This window comes from Bos grunniens, chromosome 21 (assembly GCF_055505025.1).
Source record: "Bos grunniens cultivar Pamir isolate PY7600 chromosome 21, Bosgru_T2T1.0, whole genome shotgun sequence".
NCBI lineage: Eukaryota > Metazoa > Chordata > Mammalia > Artiodactyla > Bovidae > Bos > Bos grunniens.
The window spans coordinates 47,752,208-47,777,882 of record NC_141185.1 but is presented as its reverse complement, the minus strand read 5'-3'; the positions used below and the strand labels follow the sequence as shown (position 1 = coordinate 47,777,882).

Sequence of the window (25,675 nt, the reverse complement as noted above, 5' to 3'; positions counted from 1 at the left end):
GCCTTGGTGGCTCAGCAGTAGAGAATCTGCCTGCTAATGCAGATGATGTGGGTTCCATCCCTGGGTCTGAAAGATACCCTGGAGAAGGAAATGTCAGCCACTCCAGTATGTCCATGGGAAAGCCCATGGACAGAGGAGCCTGGCAGGCTACAGTTCATGGGCCCGGACAAGACTTAGCAACTAAATAACAAGAACAACAACTTATTAAAAATAAGCCAAAGCTTATTTTTGTGGAAATGCTGGCACAGTAGGGACAGGTTGGGCTTTGGCGTCAGCTCGGGGAGCCTGGTTCTGCTGTCTGGTGTCTGTGTGACCTAGGATAGGTTATTTAACCTCTCTGAGCCTCCCTGTCCCCCTCCAGTAGATAACATTAACCTCATGGGGCTTTGGGGAGATGTAGATGGTGATGCTTCTATGTAGGGCAGGCTCCACGTTTAGCTGATGCTGCGGCAGGTTGACGGAAGGGGTGGGAAGGAGCAAACTGTCTGGTGAGGGTGGAGCACAGGGCAAGTCACCAGGCTCTGGGGTCTCCCTGCACTACCCAGGCACGGGTGTGAGTCTGAGTCCCCAAGAGGAAGTCTGTGGACTGACGCTGGAAGGGTTGCAAAAGTAGCCATACATGTTTTGCCCAAAGTTTTCACTTTCGTCTCAGGTTTAAAGGATTTGTTAACAAAAGAAGCCACTCATTATATACAAATAAATAATACATATATTTATTAGAGAATTATCTAACTTACTTTCAATATACTAACATTAAAAGAAAAGAGAAATATAAAAAGCAGAGGACACATCATCAAACTGGGTTTTGACCAACATCCAGACTTAAACAGCGCTGGCAAGTCCCTTGTCAGCACGTCTGAAGCCCAGGTCCCAGGCAGCACGTCTGCTCCGTGGTAAGACTTCAAAGATTGCAGTTCTGGGTTCCTGCTTATAATCCCAGGACTCAAACTGATATCATCATCAGTGACCAAATCGCAAGCCTGGTTTCATTTTAATGCTGTTTGTTTTGTCTTGTAAAACTTGGAATGTTGTTAAGCCTGGGGCTTGGTTGGCCAGGTCCCCTCCAGGGGCTCACTAATCTCAAAATGCTTCCCCCATGTTATCTATGGTGCTGCAAGTCTTGCACTCACAGCAGGCAGTCACTCATAGTCAGGGCAGTGTCCAGGCAGGTTAGAAGCAAGGGTCAGAGGCCTGCTCTGCTTTGCTTCCTAAGCCTAAACAAAATGATTTATTTAATTTCCCTAACAATAGACAATGTGTAAACAAGCGGGTGTGACTGTGTTCCAGTAAAACTTCATATATGGATGCAGATATTTGAATGTCATAGAATTTTCAAATGTTAATATATATATGTGTGTGTGTGTGTTTAGTCATGAAGTCATATCTGACTCTTTATGACCCCATGGAGCCCACCAGGGTTCTCTGTCCATGGGATTTTCCAGGCAAGAATACTGGAGCAAGTTGCCATTTCATTCTCTAGGGGATCTTCCCTACCCAGGGACTGAACCCCAGTGTCCTGCCTTGCAGGCGGATTCCTTACTGCTGAGCCATCAAGGAAGCCTGGAAGGGCTCTTTGCCCAGATATAAACTCTGCAAGACACAGGGCACAGACAGCATGGCTTTCGGGCCTAGGAGACAATGTGAGACATTGTGTGTGTGTTTATATGTGCACGTGTGTGAGTGCATACATGTGTATGAAGGAGGTGTAAGATGATCAACCAGCCTGGTTTGCCTGGATTGCGGGTTTCCAGGGTGCAGGACTTTCAGTGTTCAAACCAGCAGAGTCTTGGGCAAACTGATACATGGCTGGTGACCCTGTAAGTGTGTCCTTTTTCCCCAGTGTGTGCCTGGAGCCCAGTGCCCTGAGGAGCTTCAGTGCCCTGAGGACCCCAGAGCCTCAGCTCTCACAGCATCAGGAGTCTGTGCCAGAGGCCCTGCAGTTACCATGCTACAGGGGTACCAGCAACGAGAGGATGGTGGGTGATCTCACTACCTTCCCTCAGACCCACCTTCAGACACTCCCAGAAGTAACTGGGGGAAACGTGGCTGGAGGCCTGCCTTAGTAGAGGGGAAAGAGCCAGCAAAATGTGGGTTATGACCACTATGGTGACCCAGGTGAAGTCTGGGGAAACCTGGGTTCCATTTTGTCATTGTATTTTCTGACGGGCCATTGATAGTCTAGAGTATCACTCTTTTACTTAGTTAAGTTATGTATTTATTTGTGGCTGCGCTGGTTCTTTGTGTCTTTGCTTGGGCTTTCTCTAGTTGCAGTGATGGAGGGCTACTCTTTGTTTGGCGTGTGGGCTTCTCTTGTTGTGGGCAGGCTTCAGAAGCCGTGGCACGCTGGCTCAGGAGTTGTGGCGCACCGGCTTAGTTGCTCCACAGCATGTGGAATCTTCCCAGACCAGGGATCGAGCCAGTGTCTGCTGCACGGGCAGGTGGATTCTTAACCACTGGACCACCAGGGAAGTCCTCCCGGTCCCTTTTAGATCTAACATTTTGTGATTCAGCTTCTCATTTCAAAGAAGGGAAGTCTCACTTATTTACTTCTAATCTCGTCACTTTAGAGAAATCTTTCATCTTAATAACTCTTGCACTGATTACTGAGTATCTTACATATAAAGCTATATTGTCCACCATTAATGATCAATTTTCTCTCCAGTCCAAATATCTGTGCTGTCATTTCTAAGCCATACCTCATTGCATTTCTCAGACCATCTAGACAATACTAGGTAACAGTAGCGAGGGTGGTTGCCCTTTGTTTTATTTCTGAATCCATTAATTATGCTCCATTCAAGTGCTTTTTGGTCTTGGGACTCTCTTTAGAGTAGACCTGCTGTGTCCTAGCCCTGGGGAGTATTCTAGGGCTTCACTATTAAATGTCTTGAAAGCTCTTAGCTGGAAATAAATACACTTAATTGTATTAAAGAAGCATCCTTCTGTTTTTCATAGCCTTTATAGAGGATAGGTATTGGGTTATTAAAGACCTGCATCAGCCCTCGTTCTAAAAAGCCTCAGTGCCTTTGGAATAAATGAGGTCACACACGTGGTGTGCTTGGCAGAAATCCTAACACAGTCTGGCTGGCTAGTATCATCAGGGTCCCATCTCAGGGCTGTCTGGACACACTGCTCTCCTCCTCTAGGCTGGGGGACCCTGTGTTGCTCCCCTACTCCTGCTCTCACAAAGGGGAAGCCAACAGTTATCCAACCCCTGTGGCCTGCTTCTTGAGGTGACCATTCCTGAGGCAACCTGAGGCCTGTCCCACCTGCCAGGGAGGTAGGGTGAGGCCAGAGGCTGAGCCGGGCTGGGGTGCTGGGTCCAGGGCAGATGGAGACAAGGACTGTTGTTGTGAAATAACAGCAGGACCTTCAGGGAAGGCCCTGTGAATTTTTCCTGAGACACCACCTTCTTTGCTGGCACTACCCTGTGCTTCTTTCCCCTGCACACACCTGAACAAAGCACTTCTCAGAGGAGGGAGGCAGAACCAGCTGCAGAACTTGTGGGGCCCAGTGTGACAGGAAAATATGGGGCTTCTTGTTCAACACTTGTTAGGAATTTCAAGATGGTTGAGCATCAACCAAGACTGGGGCCTCTCTAAGCATGGGGTCCTGAGGGTAGGGAACCTACCAAATTAGGAACCTCGGACAAGGAACTTACTCTGCAGTGGAAACCGACAGTGTCATTGTGGGGCTGGGAAGGTAGAGATGGGAGTTCCGAAAGGTCATGTTTTCAGCATCACAAGAAATTATGTCGAGAGTCGAGCAGTCAGGACTGTGAGATGGTCCTAGTGGCATCTGAGGCCCTGATCTGCGCTCCCTTTCCCTTCCTGTATTCTGAGGAAATGAAGCAAGAAGTACCTGGGTTCGATCCCTGGGTTGGGAAGATCCCCTGGAGAAGGGAATGGCAACGCACTCCAGTATTCTGGCCTGGAGAATCCCATGGACAGAGGAGCCTGGTGGTTTATAGTCTATGGGTTCACAAAGAGTCGGACACAACTGAGCAACTAACACTGGCTGAACTGGCAGAGTGTGGCTCTGACCTTTACAACCAGATACAGCAGTGTTTGGAATCTGAGACTGTTTCTAGTAGGTGGGAGAGGTGTGACCCCCTGACCTGGTGGGAGAGTGTGGTTGGAGTCAAGGGTGGCGGGGAGCCAGCACTGGAGGCAGAGCCCCCTTGTTGGGGAGTCTGAGATGGCAGGAGCGAATATGGTCATTCTGAGAAAGGGGTGCATAGTGGGTGGTCAGTTCTAAGCTCCAGAAGAATCCTGAGTACCAAGATCCAGAGCCAGAGGAGAGAAGTGCTGGGGCGCACCTGGGTTGTGGAGTCAGAGGACAGCATCCGGGGGCTTCTCTCTGCCGTCCTCACCTATGGGAACTGCTGCTCTCTCCTTGCAGTTCTGGCCTTCAGGGTGGATCACCCAGTCCCTTACCCGAGAAAGGCAGGAACATTCAAACACAGTACTCAGGGCTTGGGAGTACGGAGAGAGATGAATGTAAGCCGGCCAGGGGCCTGGAAAGGATGATCAACAGAAGTTTTGTATCTGGGGTGGCTAGATCCTCCCTACCCAGGTGCAGAGGGTGTGGCTAAAGGGTTCCCCCTTTCAATCGCACAGCTAGTCCAGCTCTATGTTTTCATTTCCTTCCATCCCTTCTGGAGCTGGGATGGGATGAGAGGGTACATACCTTTTCACCAAACAATTCAACTTTTAGGAGTCCATCTTAACAGAAAAAGATGCATTCGAGGATGTTCACTGCAGCCCTGCTTGTGATATTCTAATAGCTGTGTGTGTGTGCGTGTGTGTGTGTGCGTGTGTGTGTGTGTGTGATTATTTAACATAGAAACAGGTCTGGTAGCCTATGGTCCAAGCTGTTGACAATAGTTACCTCTACGGAAGGAAGGGAGTGGGGAAGGAAGAAAGGCTTTCCTTTGCCTCTGCACATTTTATATACTTCTGCTAAGTTTAATTTTTTTTTTTTTTTACTATTTTTCTAGCACATATGAACGTGATTTAAGAAGATTTAAAAATCACATTGTACAAAACCTTGCAATTTAGAGAGATGAACCGAAGTCTGACGCCACAGATGTATAGTGGTATGGATCCTCTGGGTAATTTTATTTCCTCCAGCAGTTTTTGGCAGTCTAGGGGCAGGCCTGCAGGAAGATGGTGTTGAAAGGACCCAGGAGAAGCTGGCAAAAGCTAAGACACAGGCGCTCAGTAATTATTCTGGGCATCTGACATCAGTTAGCCTATTTAATCCCTGAAGGGTAGATATCATTAATCCTAGATTTACAGTGAAGGAAAGTGGCTTGGAGAGAGGGCGTGTGGCAGGACTGGGATTCGCACCTCAGGGTGTGGGATCTCTCCCGCTCTTGGCTGCTTCCAGCCCAGTTCAGGGGAGGCAAGGAGAGGAGCGGAACACTGGGTGCCATGGCTGCCAGGAGCAGCCTTTGAATGCTGACTCCCAGGGGAGGAAATAAAGCCGGAGGGAGCACCAGTTGTAAAGAAAAGGATCAGCTTACGAGTGAGAGGCGAGGAAAGTAAGCTGGTTTGGGTTTTACATAGAATAAAGCTGCGTGGAACGCTGCATCTTCATGTCTCTCATGAACTGGGGAGGGGGTCAGAGGACTGAGGAGTCTCCTGGAAATGGCCTGTGTGTGGGGGGGGGGGTGGGAGTGGGGGTGCCAGGCTGGCCTCTGTCCCTTGGCTGAGTCCTTTCCCAGTCCCGTAGACCTCATGCAGAATAAGAACTGAAGTCGACATTCATTGACAAGTTTGAGCCTGGTGAGGGGTCAAGCAGTCCTGTTTGGGGGTCCCTGCAGTTGTGGGGGAGAATGGATTGGGGTGGTGGGGGAGTATGTTCTCCTGCATGCCACCAACTTCCAGGTACCCACATGGCTGGGGGTGCTTCTCCTGTAGCAGGAGTGGGGTTGTGTGTGAGCTCTCTCCATACACATCCACATGGAGGGATTCTTCACAGGGGCTCAGGAGTCCTGGGTGAGCCAGTGAGTGGCACATGCCAGTGAGGTTTGGGTTAGTTCTGTCACCGTGACTCCTTTTGTGTCCCTTGTCACTGAGGTCTGGGGAAACTGGGTAGAGAAGTGTTCAGGGACTTTGAGGTTCAGATGATGGCCAGGGAAGGAGGGCTGTGGTGGAATTGATGCTAGGCAGTCGAAGCTGAGGTGAGGGGGGAAGCTGTGACTTCCTGGAGTGTTCCAGACTGAGTTCCAGAGTATGGATGAAAGTGAGTGGGGGGTTGCTCCTTGTGACCCCAGAAGTAGGCAAATGTCTCCCACCATTCCTGCCTTCTCCTACTTCATTCTTGGTTTTAGGTCTCTAAGTTTAGCATTCCTAAATTGCAGACCTGGAAATCAGTTAATGTGGCTATGCAACAGTTCTCTGAGAACAGAGGGTAAGTGACCAGCTCAGGACAGCACAGGGCAGCGCAGGAGGCCAGCTATGGATAATGGGATCAGGGTCAGCTGGGGGTAAGTGTCCTCACCCGTAATTAGAGCAGGGCTCAAGGATTTCCAGAGAGAGGCCAGGACAACAATGTCCTGTATTAGAAGGTGGGCCCAGGCAGCACCCTGGAGTGCTGGAAGGAGGCAAGGTCAGTGCTGGTAGTCATCAAGGCCAGACTTCTCAGTGAGGCAGGGCAGGGAGGACAGAGGATTTGAGACAGACTTTCAAACTCTGTGATGGTTGAAAGCATTTTCTTCACCAATTACTCTTTATTTAGAAGAGTCAGGTTCTGCCTGAAAAAATTACCTTCTAAATCCAGGAGCACTGAGGCAGAAAATACTGCAGTTTTGGTAGAATTACTGGTGATAGTAAAAATCATCCCTTGTGTCTTTTAAGACATCGTCATTAAGCCGTTGGTACTTTTATAAGGCAGGGAGGGTATTATGATTATTGCTAAATGTGCTTGAACTTGATAATGTAAATCATGTGCCAGTGGATTGGGCCAGCTAGGCTAATAAAGAGGGCCGATAGCGGTAGCGGGTAGCGGGAAGCTGCTCCCCGGTTACCGGGCCTTTCTGCTCGGCTGCCCTCGGGGAACTGCCCGGTGCCCACCTCGGGCCCTAAAGATCCCTGCTGGAGGGGGCACGGGGGCTGTGGATCTTCGGTTCCCTGGTACCCTGAAGCCTGAGCCGCCGCAGGGTACCCGGCGCTGGAGCCCCTGCGGGAGTGCCAGCGCCGCAGCAGGGACTCCAGCCCGGAATACCCCTCCAGGTCTTCAGAGTAGCCGGGACCAAGGCGGGAGTGGGCGGCACCTCAGGGTCGTTCCAGGGCCGCGCTAGGAAAGGTGTGGACGGCGGCAGAGGAAAGGGACTAGCCGTGCTGTGCCGGGGTCTCGGCTGACCGCGAGCCGCAGGGATGGAGGGGCGGGAGTGAGGGTGGGTCCGAGGTGGGCAACTCCAGGGTACGTGATGCACACCCAGGGGTGCCACCCTCCAGTTTATCGTGGGAGGAGACCCAGCACAGAGAGGCTAAGGGATTCGCCCAAGGTCACACAGTGAGCGGGTGGCGATGTGTGTGGGGTGCCCTTCTGCCAACGCGTCTGGCGTCATCACAGGCCTCCTCTGGTTAAGGACGAGTAGGAGGGCATCCCCAGCCTGCCACGAAATGTGGCTTCTTGTCATCCCAGCCTCCCAGTCGCCGGTGTAGGCGGGCCTAGGGCTCCAGGTCTTGGCGCGCGAGGACACGGACTGAGCCCGAGTCAGTAACACCCGTCACCGCCCCCGCCCTCCTGGCTCTTGAATGGCTCAGTGACAGGGCCCTGACCGAAGTCACACATCTGCTAAGTTCCGAAGCCGGGATTCGAACCCTGCGGTATGGGTTTTAGTGGCCACAGGCCGGAGATCAAGACCACTGGCTCGGGGGTGACCACGTGCAGCCATGGGTAAGTCCTTTTCCCTCCGGCAGCCTGGCCGCGCGCCCCTCCCGTCGTGGCCGCGCATGCTCCGTGGCGGGCGGAGCCGGGAGGCGGCGGCGGGCACCCCAGCTGCTTTGCATTGACGCCAGCACCCGCTGGAGGTCACCGCTGGGGGCTGGGCGCGGCGTGCTGCCGGCAAGACCCGGCCCGGAATGCGGAGCCGGAGCCGCGCCGCCCGCAGCTCCTGGGCGAGCGCCGCCGCTTCAGCGCTTCTCGACGGCGCGGCCTCAGGTCCGCGTCCCTCCGTCCCTCCCGGGGTGGACGCGGCCTTGCTGTCCCGACGGGATTCTTCCGGCCCGCACCGCTCAACCGCCAGAGATCTAGTCTAGGTTTCTCCGCCACCAGCCCTCGGACCAAGGGCATTTATCCGTGGGGCGGCCGGCGGAGGGACGTGAGAGCCCGGGGCCTCCGGAGGTGCCGGCCACAGCGCCTCCGGAGCCGGAGCGGGCGTAGCCGGGAGCACACCTCCCCCGGGGGGTCGCGCCGCCTCACGGCGAGGGCGGCGTCGCTCGCGCGGCGGGGACTTGTCGGCTCTCGGGCCGGGAGAGCGCAAATCTCCTCCCCCGAAATTCCCCGGAAGCGCGGCGCGGCCGAGGCGAGCGCGGCGATGTGAGGGAAGACGGCCGGCGGCTCCCTCCTCTGGAAGGGCATGTTCGGAGGGGCGGCCGCGGTGCGCTGCCCGCCCCACCGCCCCCTCCCCGCCGCCGCAGCCGCCTCCGCCGCCGCCGCGCCCGCACCGCGATAAAAGGGGCGGCCGCACTTCCTGACGGGAGACCCGCGCTCGCCGCCGCCGCCCGCCCAGGCGGAGATGACACGGCGCACGCGGCGGCCCCGAGGCGCCGGGCGGGCCGTTTACTGACCGGATCGCGGCTGCCCGCCAGCGTGTCCGCGGCGCTGCCGCCAGCATGGGCTGCGCCCCGAGCATCCACATTTCCGAGAGCCGTGGGGTGTACCCCGGCGGCAAGGAGGCCGAGGACGTGCCGGGCCCCGCGGCGGCGCCGCTCCCGCCCGGTGGGCCGAGCCTCCCACCCGGCCAGAAGACGGCCGCCTCGACCCGGGCCCCCGGCTCCAGCCTCGCAGAGTCCGAGCCTCGCGGAGGCAACGGCAGCAAGGTAAAGGGGCGCCGGGCGGGCGGGCGGCTCCGGGACTGCGGTCCGCGGTGAAACTCGGGCCCCGCGGGGCGGCAGCCTTCCCGCAGGGCCGGGCGGGGCTCCGTCCTCGGCCGCGTTGCCCTCTCGCTCGGCTTTGACGGACGCCCGCGGACTGTCCTGGCCCGGGCGGCGCCGGGAGGAGGACCGACCCCGGTCCTGGGGGCCCCGCTTAGCCGAGTTGTGAGGAGGACGCTCCCTGAACCGCGGCGTCGGTTCCTGGGGCACGTCTGTCGTGCCGTCTTGTGAACTTGACCGAGGCGCTTGAATCCATTCCCTACCGGACAGCGGGTGCGGAGGACGCCCCCCGCCCCGGATATTCTGGCGCGACCCTGAACGTTCAGTCAGTGTGAACTTTGTTCTTCTGGTTCTCCCGGTGGAAGGGAAGGGCGGCCAGCCTGCGAAGCCGGGGTACTGGACCCTGCCGCCCAGTTGTGTTTTCCCGGTTTGGGCTTTGCGCAAGCCTGCAGTTGCAGTTTTCCATTTTCTTTGAACTATTTAAAATGTAATCTGGAATATCAGCTTTGCTTCATTGCACATGTATTTGAGGTCCCCGTTTATTAGCATACATGTTGTTCTTAAAGCCTGTGTAATTAGAAAATACTATCAGAAACACAGTTTTTGAAGCATTCAGCAGAACGAAGTTAATTTATCAACCAGTCTTACTGGGACATTTGGTAACTTTTTTAAATTGCGTGTCTTCTCCAGCGCCTGTTGCCTTGACTGTGTTTTGCCAAAGTTTCTGGGCTTCGTCTTTGTTAAGGTTTTCTAAAGGAAAGGTGTTTTTCCTTTTTTAAAAAAGGAAAAAAAGTTCGTGAAGACAGACTGCAGACGCTTTCTGGTTCTCTGATTTGAAATTTTAGAGCTGGAATTCATGCTTTTGTTTATGTATTAATCTAGGGGGAAATATTCCTGTATGCACGGCTATATAGATTGTTGAGGCTCATCAGTCTCTTTGCTGCTGTGTTTTAAGAGTAATTTGTAGAATTGTCTTGATTTTCTTGCTTACTGCTAGATCTTCCAGTTAGAGGGTTAGAAATTGGTTCATTTTCTCTCTTAAATTTCCAGCAGTCATCATTCCTTTTCTACATGAAAGTGAAAAGTCTTTTTCAGTGTTGCATAACGTAGATGCAACACTCTTCCCCTCTCATACGCTCTCTGAAAATTCAGGTTCACTCTATTCCTCCGATTTGGGAGTCCTAGAGTCATTGAAGAACTCTGTGATAGTTTTGAACTACTTACCTAAGCTGCACTTAATACCTTTGTAATGCTTGTGGGTTAAGTAAGCTACCTAACTGGCTTTTTCTTTTTTTTAAAGTGTTACACAGGTGAAGTTGAATAGCGAAGCTTTAACTGCTTTCAAGTTTTTGACCCAGATCTGATATTGGTTATCTTGCATTAAGTAATAGTAAGGTTTTAGTTAACACCAGTAGTTTTTCAAGAAGTCTTGTGCCTTATTGGCCTACTGGGGGCAGTTGTGGATGTCCTAAATTCACTCAGGTGTCTTGTAAGCATCTGTAAGTGCAGCAGTTTGCTCTCTGCCACCCACATTGTCAGGAGAACCCCTGAGTTTCTAAGAGTCTTGTCAGACCATTGTCTTGAGTGGGGACCCGGAAAAATACATTCATCATTACAGTGCTTAATCCAGTGGCATGCATATAATAGGTGCTAAATAAATGTTGAGTTTGATTTTTGTTGTTAACGGAATGATGAAACGTTTTCAGTCACTGGAATTGGATTCTGTAAAACCTCCGGTGCAGGATTTAAGGTTAGTTTTTCAAGAGGAGGAGCCAAATTATAAATAACACCACAGCCACAGAATCAATAGTCCCATGCTTGTTATTCATGAACTCCAGCATGTTGATGCCGCATCTCAGTTACAGATGTTTGTGATTAGGCCTGTCTAGTGAGCCACCAGGGAGCCCAGATCAAGTGATGGTGGTGGTTTAGTCGCCAGGTCACGCCCTGTCAAGTGACAGGCAGAGGTAAATATCAGCATATTTTTAATTCACTATTTTTCCCTTTAAAGGAATGAGTCTTCTGAAATTAAGATACTCAGTATGTTCTGGAAATTTAAAAACCCATGTTTAGAGAAGATAAGCTTTCAGCAATTTAGCAAAGTCAAATTATTACACAATGAACTTAAATTCCCTTATATAAACATACAAAGATCCAATTTTAGCTCATTAAAAAATAACTTCTTATTAAAATATAGTAAGTCAGCTTATTGAGTGAATTCCAGTCAGAAATTCACTGGGGAAGTTTTTGTATTTCTATACCATGTAGTAAACACCAGTTCATCAGAATGCTTGGGAGATTGATAATCAGTTGTATTTTCAGATTAATTAAGCACTGCATCCCCTGCACCTGTAGCGTATCCCACGTGTGTTCCATGAAGCAATTTGTGGACCATTAATAAGTATTAAATGAATAAAGGGTCTGTGGTCAAGTTAGGGAAATACTGGCTCAGGCTAAATTTGTCAGATTTCTGTAATACAGGATTTGTCGAAAACTTAATTTCCTGAAACACATTGTGAACCTCCAAGCCGTATTCAGAATGTGCAACACTTCCCAAATGTGTTTGATTATGGAGCCCATTTGTTGCGGTGTACCTTAGGCAGGCCACATGTTAAGTCGTGATTCCTAACATGAGATAACCAGTATTCAAAGTGCAAGAAATATACTGAACAGTACAACTCAGTAAATATAACTTGCTTCTTAATGATTCCAAAGGTACTTCAGGATCTCGTAATACAGGAGGTTGGCTCATCTTTATGAACTCATTTAAGTATTACTAAAAATACGCTGGCTGTTTATTCATTTCAGGAGTTATAGTCTCTGTGGTTACAGATAATGAATGCTGTGTTCAGTTTGAACACTTACAGTTTTGTTTTGTTTTGAATCAGGGTGCACTTTAACTGTAACATTTAATATTTTCTTGTCAGTCTTTAGATTTACTCCGTTTTCCTTCTCCTTGGCTAGGACTCTGAGTTGCCCTTGAAAGATCTGAGTGTGGGGGCGGGAGTGTCCAAGGAGACCTTCTGCTCCCCAGCTCCCTTTCTGGAGACACGCAGGGAACAACTAAAGGTGGGTCCGCCCTCCCCCTGTGTCACTCATCAGCCCTGTGAAGGGGCAGCCCCTCTGTTTTGTTCTGCTGTGTCCGCCCCACTGTCCGCCCCCCTTCCCCCACCCCAGACAGTAGGCCTTCCACAGACATTGGTTGAATTGGAGAATTGTGTGAACTAGGCTGTTAGAAGTGGAAAATCCAGCCAGTCCTAGTAAAGGAGAAATAGAAGCCAGTTTTAACTAGAGTGAAGGCTGTAGAATTTAGACTTGAGTTTTTGCAAGTGTCTGGTATTCCTCTTTCAGCGCTTTTGTACCCAGGAAATAATCCATCTTTGCTCTGGTGAGCCCAGATTTCCCCGTGAAGACTTAAGGATTAGTGCAGCCGGGTGGGCAGTACACAGAGGTGACCGGTAACGGCGCGGCCAACGCTGACCTCTGACCAGGGGTTACTGCCGTCAGCTCTCAGGCTGACTCGCCGTTTGTCCTTCTCTAGTATTTGCTGTGTCATTTTCTTTCCCTCCACCTAGTTTTCTCTTAATTTTTCACCACCTTCTCCTTCTTCCCAGTCTTTTCTCCCTCCTTTTCCCCGCCAGCCCACCATCCTCCATAAAATTGGTGACATGAATCATCCTAGGCCATCAAAATTTGCTGGTTTCTTAGTGTTTCCTAGCTCTGGAGTAAAATTTGTTGTCTGCTGTTAATATATAGAGTGGATTAATCCAACTCTTATATTTCCCTAAAAGAAAGTGAAGTCTTCTTTTTGTGTGACCTGAGTGACCACTCTCCCTGCACCGCCCCCCCCCCAAGTTAGGGTCATTGACCCTTGAATTATAGATTATATAAAGTACTGAAAGTTTCCCTGTAAAAGCATAGTTGAGAAAATGGGACCCAACTTTCTGTTCCTGAAGTAAGTGACTAGAATTTTATCTTGAGCTCATGGGCTCTGAGTTCTCTAATCCCTTGTGTTCTTATGCCTTTTGGTGTATAGAATCTCATTATCTTGCTAAGCCTAGCTATAAAGATAACTGCTTTTTAAATTTTCTTGAATGCCTATTATATACATAAAATATTTTGTATTATACACTTTTTTTTTTAGTGCCTAATGTCATTACCACCATAACTGTAAAAGCGTGATGTGATGAAGGTCACAGCTCTGTCAGCTCAGACCTACCCTCGGCCGGCCTTGACTGTCTCCTTGCTGAAGTGAGTGTTCGGTCCCTTCTGGCACAAACGTTCCCTGTCAAGTGTCTTGTGATGCTGGTGACCCCTTGGACTGCTTGCCTGTTTGGATTGGGTTCTTCCGTAGGGGATGGTTCGGGATGTGAGGCCATGGGGTGAGGCAGTCATCTCAGAATTACCTAAAATGCCTTAAAGGACAGAGTATTTTTAAAAATTAAAAAGAAATCAGAGAACAGAGGGAGAAGTTGACTGGCACATGGGTAAGCCCTTGGGTGTGTCCACCGTTGGTGGCTCCCGCCTGGTTTCTCCGTGCACAGGGGTTGGTGGTAGGAGGCCTCGGACTCTGAGGTTCTGGAGTGCAAGCTCTTCGTCCGAGTTGCACCTGGCTTTCCTCGATGCCTCCTGTATTGTAGGCACTTTGCTGGATGCCTTGCGGACCTTATCTCTCTTCAGCCCTCTGAGGTGGCTGGTGTCATTTCCTTTCTGCAAATAAGGTGCCAGAGGTTAGAAACTCACCCAGGGCAAACAGTTAAGCAGGGATGCAAATCCGTTGTTCCTGGTGCTTATCTCCTGGCTGGTTGCTCTGATAACCAACCACCTGTCCCAGTGTTATATCCACCATTCTCTGGCCTCCCACTCAGCTATGAGCATCGTGGGTCCACCTGGGCTTTAAGCAGGCATCCTGAATCTGTTATTAAAATTTCAAGTCTTGATTTACTGTGGAGATCCAGTCCTAGCTTAGGTTCTCATGTCTGTGGATGTTGCAGCTGTATTTGGCCCTGTCCCAGGTAATGCCTCTAATCTCCCCTCTTAACTCTCTATAATCAGTCGGCAGGCATCCCTCGGGGCTGCTTTCTCCTCCCTTTCCTGCTCAGGCTGCAGGTAGCCTTCCTTAGCTAGGACCTCCGTAGGAGCCAGCCTGGAGGGCAACCCCTCACCCCTTCTTCTGCCCCCAGTTCCACACGTACATGTCCTGTCTTGAGCCCTCGGTTGCACTTGCACTCTCCTCTGCTCTTGCCACCTCTCCTATAGCTCTCGTGGGCTCAGAGTTCTCTCCCAAGCCTGCTGCTTGATGATAGGCCTCTGGAGGTCAGGGGCTATGCACTGGTTTCAGTACAGTTCCCAAAGCATTTGGTGCACTGAGTAGGTGTTTGGATAAATACACCCGTCTCTAAGGCTGAAAGGGCTTTTATTTCTATTCCATGGATCTATCTCACCTGTTTAAATTTAACAGAAATTATTGGGGTGTGTTATGCTTTAACAAAAAGCCAAAATACCCTGAAGCCAGTGATTAATCCGCAGGGTGATCAGTAAAGCTTTTGCCTCTCATGTTGGCCGTGTCAGGGTTGAGCAAACGTGCCTGGGTCCCGTCCCTCTGCTCTGCTTCTGTTCTGCTCTATAAGATGAGTGCTGGACTATCTTGGGAGAGAGCTGTTTTGACAAGTCTTGTGCTGGAGTTTCTTTGCTACAGGCCTCATCCGCATAGACGGAAAGGCAAGCTCAGCTTTCCCCACACTTTCTGGATGGGCTCAAAGAACACCAGGACTTCCCTGGTGGCTAAGACAGTAAAGAGTCTGCCTGCAATGCAGGAGACCCGGGTTCAGTCTCTGGGTCGGGAAGATCCCTGGAGAAGGGCATGGCAACCCACTCCAGTATTCTTGCCTGGAGAACCCCATGGACAGAGCGGGAACGGTCCGCTTTTATTCTGTGTGGGTTGAAAATTCACCTTCGGTTAAGATGGTGCTCGTTGCCTGTCAGCACGCATCTCCCTTTCGTGTCCTGCTCGTCAGTGCAGCACTGCTTCAGCCTTGTCCTTTGCTCCTGGGACGAGCGAAGGGCTGGAGGCCCATGGACGGTTTCCACATGGTCTTCACATGTTTGAGGTTTATAGCAGCTCCCAAGTAAGGTGTGTTGGAAAGAATAGAAGTGGAGGAGCCACAGGTGTGTGTTTTTAAAGCCAGCACCATGAGGTACCAGCTGTGTGATATTTAGCAAGTTCTGACCCACATTTTCTCAAGCATAAAATGAGACTAGAATACCTGGATTTTGGTGAAGATCATTTAAAATAGTCTGTGTGCATATGTTTTGTTAATTCCAAAGCACCAGTACATGTAAGGATTGATCTTTTTCTTTCAGTTACCTTTCTCAAGGACAAACTTTGCTTAAATATATTTGCTTATATTTAATTTTTTTTTTTGACTGTGCAGCACAGTGTGGGAGATCTTAGTTCCCCGACCAGGGGTTGAACCCAAGCCGCCTACATTGGCAGTGTGGACTGGACTGCCAGGGAAACCCTCTATCTGCTTCTTTTTTAAAGCAAATCTCTTCCTTTTAAAAATATATTTTTATCTTTCCCCTAATATTTTATTAGTTTGAAAAATTTCAAACATATAGCAAAGTTGAAAGAATTCTCACATGTGTACCCACCACCGAGATTCTGTAGGTAACACTTGCCTTTGTTTGCTTTATCATTCTCTATCCACCCAGAAATCTGTTTTATTTTTGGAGCCATTTCCAAGTAAGTTGCATACATCAATATACTTAACTCCTAAACACTTCACTATGTATATCACCTAGAATTCAAAATTTGTCTCTTTTTTTTGACAAATGTGTATGCTTATGTAATGCAGAATCTCTGTCAGGATACAGAATATTACTGTCACCCCAGAAAGTTCTCTGTGCTCCTTCTCCATTCCTAACCCTACCCATCAGCAACCACAGTTCTTATATTTTTTTCCATTATAAAGTATTTTTGCCTATTCTAGGCTTCATAGAGATAGAGCCTTGAATGTATTCTTTTGTCTAAGGCTTCAGCATAGTATTTTTGAGACTCATCTGTGTCACATGGGTCAGTAGGTGGCTCCTTCTTGCTGAGTCGTACTCTGTTGTGTGACTAGATCACAGTTCACGTACTCATTCTCTTGTCAGTGGATGCTAGGCCTGCATTCCATTTTCGGCTACTAAGAGTACAGCTGCTATGAATATTTTGGTATAAATTACTACGTGGGCATGTACTTTCATCTTTCTTGGGTTAATGTCAAGAAGTGGAATTGCTGGGTCATAGGATAGCTATTATCTATTATGTTTAGCTTTCTAAGAAACTGCTTGACCTTTCTTCAGGGTTCCCCAGTTTCACCTTCCCACTAACAGTGTATAATGAAAGTTTGGTTGGTCTACATCCTTGGCCCAGTTTGGTGTTATCAGTCTTAATTTTAGCCATTCTGGTGGATGTGTAGTGATATGTCCTTGTGGTTTTGATTTTCATTTCCTTGATGGCTAATCATTTTGTGAATGTTTTCATGTGTTAATTGTTTATATAACTTCCTTTTTTGAAGTTTTCATTTTAACAGTGTATTAAAAGGAAATATAAATGTGTCATCACGGTTTCTGGGTTCTGTTGTTCAGTCACTAAGTCACCTCCGACTCTCTGGCCACCCCATGGATTGTAGCCTGCCAGTCTCCTCTGTCCATAGGATTTCTTGGGCAAGAATACTGGAGTAGGTTGCCATTTCCTTCTCCAAGGGATCTAACTCTCCCAGGGATTGAACCCAATGCTTCCTACATTGGCAGGTGGATTCTTTACCGTTGAGCCACCAGGGAAGCCCAAATGAGAAACAGTCTCCTGTTTGCACTAAATAAGTTACTCAAAGCATTTACGTGGAAGGAAAAGGGTGATAAATTCAAGTAGGTTAAAATAAAGAACTTCTCAACAAAAGAGAGTGAAAAGGAAGGAAACCATAAACTGAAAGATGACATTTGCAACACCTAATACCAATGAAGGATTAGTATTCAGAATATATATAGAACTCCTACAATAGATAAGAAAAAGTTTAATTGAAAAATAAGCAAAGACTTGGACAAGGAGCTCATTAAAGAGGAAACCAAATGGCCAATAAATGTGTGAAAAATGTCAGCCTCATTGGAGAAATGCAAATTAAAACCACAATGAAATAACATTTTATACCCACCAAATGGGCAAATGTTTAAAAGCCTTACAGTATTTTAACTTTTTATTTTGTACTGAGGTATAGCTGATTAACAATGTTGTGACAATTTCAAGTGAACAGTGAAGTGACCCAGCCATACATACACACATATCCATTCTCCCTCAGATCTCCCTCCCATCCAGGCCACCACTTAGCACTGAGTCGAGTTTCACGTGCTATACAACAGGTCCTTGTTGGCTGTCTATTTCAAACCCATCAGTGTGTGTGTGTCTGTCCGAAACTCCCCAATTAACCCTGCCCCCCATGCCTTCCTCCACCCCGGCAACCATAAATTTGTTCTCCAAGTCTGTGGGTCTCTTTCTGTTTTTAAAGTTTATTTGTATCATTTCTTTTTAGATTATACATGTAAGGGATGTCATACGATATTTCTCCTTCACTGTCTGACTTATTTCGCTCAGTATGACAGTCTCTAGATTCAATCTGTATTGGTGCAAATAGCATTATTCCATTTTTTTTTAATGGCTGAGTAATACTCCACTGTATTTATGTACCACATCTTGTTTATCCATCCCTCTGTTGGTGGATGTTTAGGTTGCTTCCGTGTCTTCTAAAAACCTGACAGTATTTTTGAGGAATTCTTCAACAGTGTAAGTAAAAGTGTAAATCAGTTCAACTGCTTGGAAAACCATTGTCATTACCGAGGAGAGCTAAACATGCGACCCTGTGAGCTGGCAGTTTTAACCCTAGAAATACATGTGTGCTGAGATATGGATACGAATGTTCATAGATGCATTGCTTTTATTGATAATAGCAACCTTTTTGATAAAACACAAGTATCCCTCAGCAACATAATGGATGAATAAGTTGTACTGTGCAAAAGAATGCTTTTCAGCTTTGAAAATGAATGGCTTAACATGGAACTCAGTGTTATGTGCCAGCCTGGACGGCAGTGGGGATTGGGGGAGAATGGATACATGTGTGTGGCTGAGTCCCTTTGCTGTTCACCTGAAACTATCACATTGTTAATTGGCTACACCCTAATACAAAAGAGAAAGTTCAAAGTTCAGGGAAAACAAGCAAAAAAATGAATGGCTTATAGCTTATAGCTACCGGTGTCAACATAGATCAGTCTCAAAACAATGTTGAAAGAAAACTTAGAGAAGAATTTGTAAAGTGTGACCCTTTTAAAGATTAATAGCTAAGCAGTATATTATGTGGGAATGTATGTGATATGCACATGCATATTATATTAAAACTATAAAGAAAACCCAGAGAAATAATTACTATAAAATTCAGTTAGGCAGAGAAAGTTTATTTTACAGACTGAAATGATTGGCAGGTTGATTTGAGTGCCTCCTACAGAAGATCTGGAGCCAAGCAGGAGGCCCTGCCCTCAGGACAGTAGTAGTCTTCCCTGGAAAGGTGGGGCCTCTGACCTGGAAGTGAGGGTGGCGCCTGAGGGGTGGAGTGGGTGTTCAGGGAACAGGCAGGATCTTGGTCTGGGCCCATCATCGGTGCAGAGGGCGGAAGGCGGGAGGGGCTTGGCCTGCCTGGGGCTCGGCTCAGAAGACCCGAGGACTTGGGTGGGTAGAGAGTTGACTGTTCCACAGGCAGTGAGGAGTTGACCAGGGGCAGGAGGGGAGGCTTGAAAGCCAGGATGAGGTGTTCGGAGTCCATCCTCTGAACCTCAGCATTTTCATTTTCAACACTGTGGTTGCAGGATGAATATATTATATGAAGTTTTAGGAGAAAGATGCACTGATGCTGGAGGTGGGGTGTGCCTCGGGGCTGTGGTGCTGGGCCAGGCGCAAGGTGTGGTGCAGTGCTCTGGGAAGGGAGGCAGGGCCTGCCCGCCAGCCGGCTGGGGAGTGGAGTGGGTTCAGCGGGTGAGGGGTGAGGGGCGGTGCAGACGGGGTCTGCAGCTCAGGACTGATGGCCTGCCTCCGTTTGTACTGTGCTGTCCAGGTGACTGGCTGCTGGTTTTTAAAAATGGAAATATAGTTGGTTTGCACTGTTGTGTTGGTTTGCACTTTGTGTTGCTTTCCACTGTATTAGTTTCTGGGGGACAGCAAAGTGAACAAGTTTATATATATATCCTTTTTCATTGTAGTTTATTACAAGTTAGTGGATATAGTTCCCTGTGCTATACAGTAATAGGACCTTGTTTATTTTATATGTAGTAGTTTGTATCTGCTAATCCCAAACTCCAGATTTATCCCTCCCCTCTTTCCCCTTTGGTAACAAGAAATTTGTTCTCTTGGACTGTGAATCTCAGAATTGTTTCTCTCCATGGAAATCTTCATTAAAAGGGGAAAGATTTATTTGATCTGAAGAGAAATCAGATTATACTGAGTGCAGTTTTTATCCATTATCTCATTTGATGTTCTCCAAACTCCTGTGAAGTAGAAAGGACAGCGTTATTTTCCCTGTTGAAGACCTAAAAGAAGCAGAACTTTAAAGAGATCAAATGACTTGCCCAAGGTCGTGGTAACTTATTTCAGCAGCAGGTTCCTGTAATAGCATAGGGTAGAAGCCAGAGGAAAGAGAGGCTGGGGAGTTTTTAGAAAAGCCTTTCTTGTCTCGTGGTTCTGGATTTATTTCATAAGTGTTTACATATATATTACCATATGTAAAATAGATAGCTAATAGGAAGTTACTCTATAACACAGGGAGCTCAACCCAGTGCTCTGTGACAGCATGGAGGGGTGGGAGGGAGGCTCAAGAGGGAGAGGACGTGTGTGTACTTAGAGCTGACTGACATTGTAGTACGGCAGAAACCAACACAATATTGTAAAGCAGTTACCCTCCAATTAAAAGTGAAATAGAAAACAAAAAACCCCACAAACCAAAACAAGAAAAGTAAGCTTTTATTTTTCTCATTACAAAAGTAATATTCTTCTTAGAAAACTTGCAAAAGGACATGGATCACTTGAATTGCATAATCAGGAGATAGATAACGCGTAAATTGGTGGTGTTGCCTTGCGTTCATGTAGATTAATTAAAATATTTCTTGATAGTTTTATTCTTCACTTGTTCTTTATTAGTTCTAGGAAACACTTAGCTGTTCTTCTTTGGATCGGTGCTCTCCCACTCCTCACTCCCCGTCTGCAGCTTGCTCCCACATGGGAGTAGGCACATCTTTGTGCTGTATTTCTGTACTACTTGTGCTTCCCCATCTCTGTGCTGGCATCTGTAAAGGTTTTTGAACTCTCTTAGCTCACTGAGTCATTCCTCAGGGTCTACTCAGCTATCTAGTCCATTGAGTTTTTAAATGCTGCAGTTTCTGTGTTCAAGATTTATGGTGTGTGCTTTTTATAACTGCTAATTCATGGTTTTCTTTCTTTTTTGGTTAGAGCATACTCTGTTATCTTTTTGAGTATATTAATTACATATGCTTTGAAGTCCTATTCTGAATGCTGTTTATTTAAACATTTTTTGACGTATAAATGCAGTTAGCAAAGTATATAGAATCTTAAAGAGTGTGGCTTGATTGAATTGTACCCATATATGCTACATATAATGACCACCCAGACCAGGAGGGAATATTCCAGCACTCCAGAGGACTGCCTTGTGGCTATTGACTATTATTTAGTATTTCTAATATTTCTAACATTTCATTAGACACTATGTCAAAATTCTTGAAGGAATTTTGCAGTGAACACTTGTATACCCCAAACTTCTGTATTTTATGGTAGCATTTTACTCTACTTGCATATATGTTGCATCATATATGTTCTTTACTGTACTTTATCATATATGCTCATCCATCTGTTTCCATGGGTTCTACCTCTGGGGATTCAACCAATGAGGGTGTGAGAGGGGGGTGATAGGGGAAATCTAGAACGTTCCAAAAAGCAAAACTTGAATTTGCCTTGTGGTAATGATTTACATATCCTTTACGTTGTGTTTCCAGCAATTTATGTAACATTTACATAGTATTAGGTGGTATAAGTAATCTAGAAGCCATTCAAAGTACAAGCATACAGAAGGCTGTACTTAGGTTGTGTGTAACTTCGGTGCCTCTCATATAAGGGACTTTTGCATCCATGGACTTGGTATCTGAGGGAGTCTTGAAAGCAGTGCCCACAGAAGCCAGGAGACAAGCGTGTGTCAGTCTCTGTCGTCTCTACTTCCTTTTCCTTTGATGCATTTTATTTTATTTTTTTTTCCTTTGATGCATTTTAAAGTAATTGCAGACATCTGTACTTTGCCTATGGAGGAGGAAATGGCACCCCACTCCAGTGTTCTTGCCTGGAGAATCTCAGGGACGGGGGAGCCTGGTGGGCTGCCGTCTATGGGGTCGCACAGAGTCGGACACGACTGAAGCAACTTAGCAGCAGCAGCAGCAGCAGCAGACTTTGCCTAAAATATTGCAGCGTGTATATCATTAATTAGTCCAGTATTTAGATTTTTCTTTTGAGATAAAATTTATATGCAGTCAAATGCATAAACATTTATTGTGCATTTGCTGAGTTTTGACAGATGCATACATTTATCTGTGTAAGTCAAACCTCTGTCAAGGTTAGAATATTGTCTTTCCAGAAAGTTCACTCTTGCTCCTTCCCAGGCTCTTTTCCTGCCATCCTTGCAACCACCTTTTCATTTTTTTCCCCACCACAGGTGAGCTTTGTCTGTTTAAGAGTTTCGCAGTAAGTGGAAGTATGTAGTATACAATCTTTTATATAATATTTCTTTCACTTCGCATTATGTTTTTGAGATTCATCTGTTTCACGTATGAGTGATTCATAGTACTGTGACTATTAACTTTTTTGTTTGGGTCTTTGTTGCTGCGCCGTGCTTCTCTAGTTGCTGGGAGCCAGGGTTGCTGTTCGCTGTGATGTGTGGGCTTCTCATTGAGGAGGCTTCCCTTGCTGCGAGCACAGGCTCTAGGCGCGTGGGCTCAGCATTTGCAGCACACGGGCATTGTTGCCCTGAGGCATGTGCAGTCTTGCTGGATCAGGGATGGAACCCGTGTCCCCTGCATTGGCAGGCGGATTCTTACCTATTGCACACCAGGAAGTCCCATGACTGTTAACTTTTAAAGGCTCATGATCCACATTGTTAAATTGCCCTCCAGAAAGATGTGATCAAATTTTAATATCACAGGAGTATATGATAGTGCTTCTTAGGCTTTCAGCAATCCGATTGTGGGAGAGTGATATTTTGTATTGGTATTTTAGTTATAATTTATTTCATTTATGGTTACCTTTTTATTTTCCAAGTGTGTTTTGAACACTTGAACTTTGCCTTCACTGAATTTATGTCTGTTGCCTATTTCTCTGGGTTTTAGAATTTAAAAAATTTTATAAGAGCTTTCTAATGTGTTTGGGAATTAAGTTTTGATCACTCATGCTTATTGCATATCTTTTTCTCTAGTCTTTTTCTCTTTACTGAATATTTTATTTTTAAAATTGTAAACATTTTATGTTTTTGTGAAATCAAATCTATACTCTTCCTTTTATGTTTTTTCTTATTTGCTTTATACAACATCCTGTCTTACTACAGAGGCAGTATACAGAGTATGGAAAATTAGCTAGTGCCTCCACAGCTAGAGATCACTTATTATAACATGTTAGTACATGTCCTTCCAGATTCTTTATCTCCCCCTCCATCTCCTTCTCCTTCTCTCCCTCCCCTGTCTCCCTGTCCTCCCCCCATCTATCTTTGTATATAATTACATTTTTCCACTGAAATTAGATTACACAGTACATAATGGTTTTTAAAAAAATTATAAAGTATACATAACATTTACCAGTTTAATCACTTTTAAGTGTACAATTGAGTGGCATTAAGTACATTCACATTTTTCTACAGTCTCCACCTCTGTCAACCTCTAGAACCCTTTGATCTTCCAAAGCTAAAACTTCAGACGTTAAACTCTTAATTTCCTCCTCCCCAGCCTCTGGCAACCACCATTCCCTTTGGACTACCCTAGGTCCCTCATGTAAGTGGAACCATAGAGCACATACTTTGTCACTGTCTGATTTCACATAATACAGTGTCTTCAGGGTTCATCCATGTTGTAACATGTATCAGAGTTTCGTTTCTAGGGCTGAATAATATCCCATTGTATGCACACACCACATTTAGTTTATCCGTTCATCCATTGATGAACACTTGGATTGCTTCTGCCTCCGGGTTATTGTGAATAACACTGCATACAGACATGGGTATACATATCTATGAATTCCTGCTTTCAATTCTTTTGGGGCGTGAACTTGATGGATCATATAGTAATTCTGTTTCTAATCTTTTGAGGAACCACCATAAGTACATACTGTTTGGCAGTAGACTTTTTGCAGCCAGTAATCTGCATATTTCCATTTTAGTAATTTGTTTTATCTAATAGCTGTATCATACCATACCAATATCCCCGGTGATCCCAGAAATGTCTCCTGCATTGCATCTGCTTGTCATGACCCTTACCTTGCTTTTAAACTAGCCTGCCCATCCCCACCTTTTACATTACACTGAGTTGTTGAAGAGACCTGACCACTTCCTTGGTCCTGATTTCTGGATTCATCTTACTGGTTCCTTCTTTTCCCCTCTATCTGCTGTATTTCCTATAAACTAGAAATCACATCCAACATGGATTAAAGTTAGATGTTTTGGGTTAGGCTGTATCATTGGCAAGTCACAAATCACATCAGAAAATACACGATGTCCTGTTGGCCCACCGTTACAGATGCTCAGATTGACTGCTCGGTTAGGGTGATGACCATCTGATTACTCCACTAGAACTTATAGATTCTCTTCATATGACTAGAAGGTGACCTTGTGGCCCTTGGCATAATATAGATGTGTGTGTGTGTGTGTGTGTTTAAAGCGTATCTGTCTATTTATTGATTTGGCTGTGCCCCAGGGCATTTGTGACTTTAGTTCCCCAACGGGGGATCAGCCTGCACCCTCTTCGGCGAAGTGTGGAGTCTTAACCACTGGACCCCCAGGGAAGTGCCTACAAATGTTTAATTCACCATAAGCTGTTCACCTAAGCTTTCTCTTTCTGCCTGCCTCCCTTCCTTTATAGCACCACTTGATAATCCTTATCTAAAGTAACAGTTCTCCCTGGTATTAGGAAATGATGTTTCCTAATTCATTTTACTTTTCCATGAAGTAGTTAGTGTTCTTCTGTAAAGCAGAAGTTTCTTCAACAGTTAGGCCTATCACTACTATAAGATACAGTTCCTATTGGAAAGGTATAAGTATAAGGTATAAGTGCTTGATTTTTCCCTTTAACAGTTTTAATAGTAAGGAGTTGGTGCCTCAAATGGTAATGAATGTGTTGGGTTTTAAAATATTACTTTTAGGGCTTCCCTGGTGGACATAACTCTCCAAAATAGTCATTATTCCAGCATCTTTTTATGTGGATGATTATTTTTATTCGCAGTTGATTTATACTCTCACCTTTATCATATCTTTGCACTATTTTTAATTACCTATCCTTACTCGCCCTGTTACAGCACTGACTTCATTTTTATAGCTTTATATGTTTTAATAGTGTCTGATAAGGTTAAGAAGAAGGAGGCTGAGCGCCAAAGAATTGATGCTTTTGAACTGTGGTGTTGAAGAAGACTCTTGAGAGTCCCTTGGACGGCAAGGAGATCCAACCAGTCCATTCTGAAGGAGATCAGCCCTGGAATTTCTTGGAAGGAATGATGCTAAAGCTGAAACTCCAGTACTTTGGCCACCTCATGCAAAGAATTGACTCATTGGAAAAGACTGATGCTGGGAGGTATTGGGGGCAGGAGGAGAAGGGGACGACAGAGGATGAGATGGCTGGATGACATCACTGACTCGATGAATGTGAGTCTGAGTGAACTCTGGGAGTTGGTGATGGACAAGGAGGCCTGGCATGCTGCGATTGATGGGGTCGCAAAGAGTCGGACACAACTGAGCGACTGAACTGATAAGGTTAATCCTTTTTCTCATTATGCCCCATTAAAGAAAGCTTCCTTAACCCATTCTTCTCTATCCTTCCATATCAATTTTAGAATGATTTTGTTCTACTCTCAAATTTGGGGGAGATTTTGTTTGTATTGGAGTTAGTGAGTGCAAGTCACTCAGTCATGTCTGATTCTTTGCAACACCATGGATTGTAGCCCACCAGGCTCCTCTGTCCATGGAGTTTTCCATGCAAGAATACTGGAATTGTTTGCCATTCCCTTCTCCAGGAGATCTTCCTAACCCAGGGGTCAAACCCAGGTCTCCTGCATTATAGGCAGACTCTTTTACCGTCTGAGCCAACAGGGAAGCCTGTATTGGAGTTAAATCCACTGTAATTTGAGAAGAATCGGTAGCTTTATAGGATTCTTCTGTCATAAGTATGAATTTATTATTCATTTATCTTTAAATATTTTAATATGGGTCTCATTCCTTTTTATTAATAGGATAATTCTG

The 25,675-nt window shown here is 46.5% G+C and overlaps 1 protein-coding gene and 1 pseudogene across 18 annotated transcripts in view; one reads left to right on the top strand and one right to left on the bottom strand.

Moving 5' to 3' along the window:
- Window positions 1–5,391: 5,391 nt before the first annotated feature.
- PDE8A (phosphodiesterase 8A) overlaps window positions 5,392–25,675 on the top strand; it is a 148,383-nt gene continuing 128,099 nt past the window's right edge. For 5 of the 18 annotated variants that reach the window (XM_086364366.1, XM_086364365.1, XM_086364364.1 and 2 more), the window contains exon 1: window positions 8,525–9,050. In XM_086364366.1, coding sequence (XP_086220492.1) covers window positions 8,844–9,050 — 207 coding nt within the window. In that variant the 5' untranslated portion in view covers window positions 8,525–8,843. Of the gene's footprint in view, window positions 5,543–7,271; window positions 7,906–8,524; window positions 9,051–10,988; window positions 11,072–12,068; window positions 12,174–13,248; window positions 13,356–25,675 lie in introns of those variants that run through there. The other 13 variants (XM_086364370.1, XM_086364367.1, XM_086364358.1 and 10 more) reach the window with 11 other exon arrangements.
- On the bottom strand, window positions 19,516–19,625 carry LOC147349604 (U5 spliceosomal RNA; annotated as a pseudogene).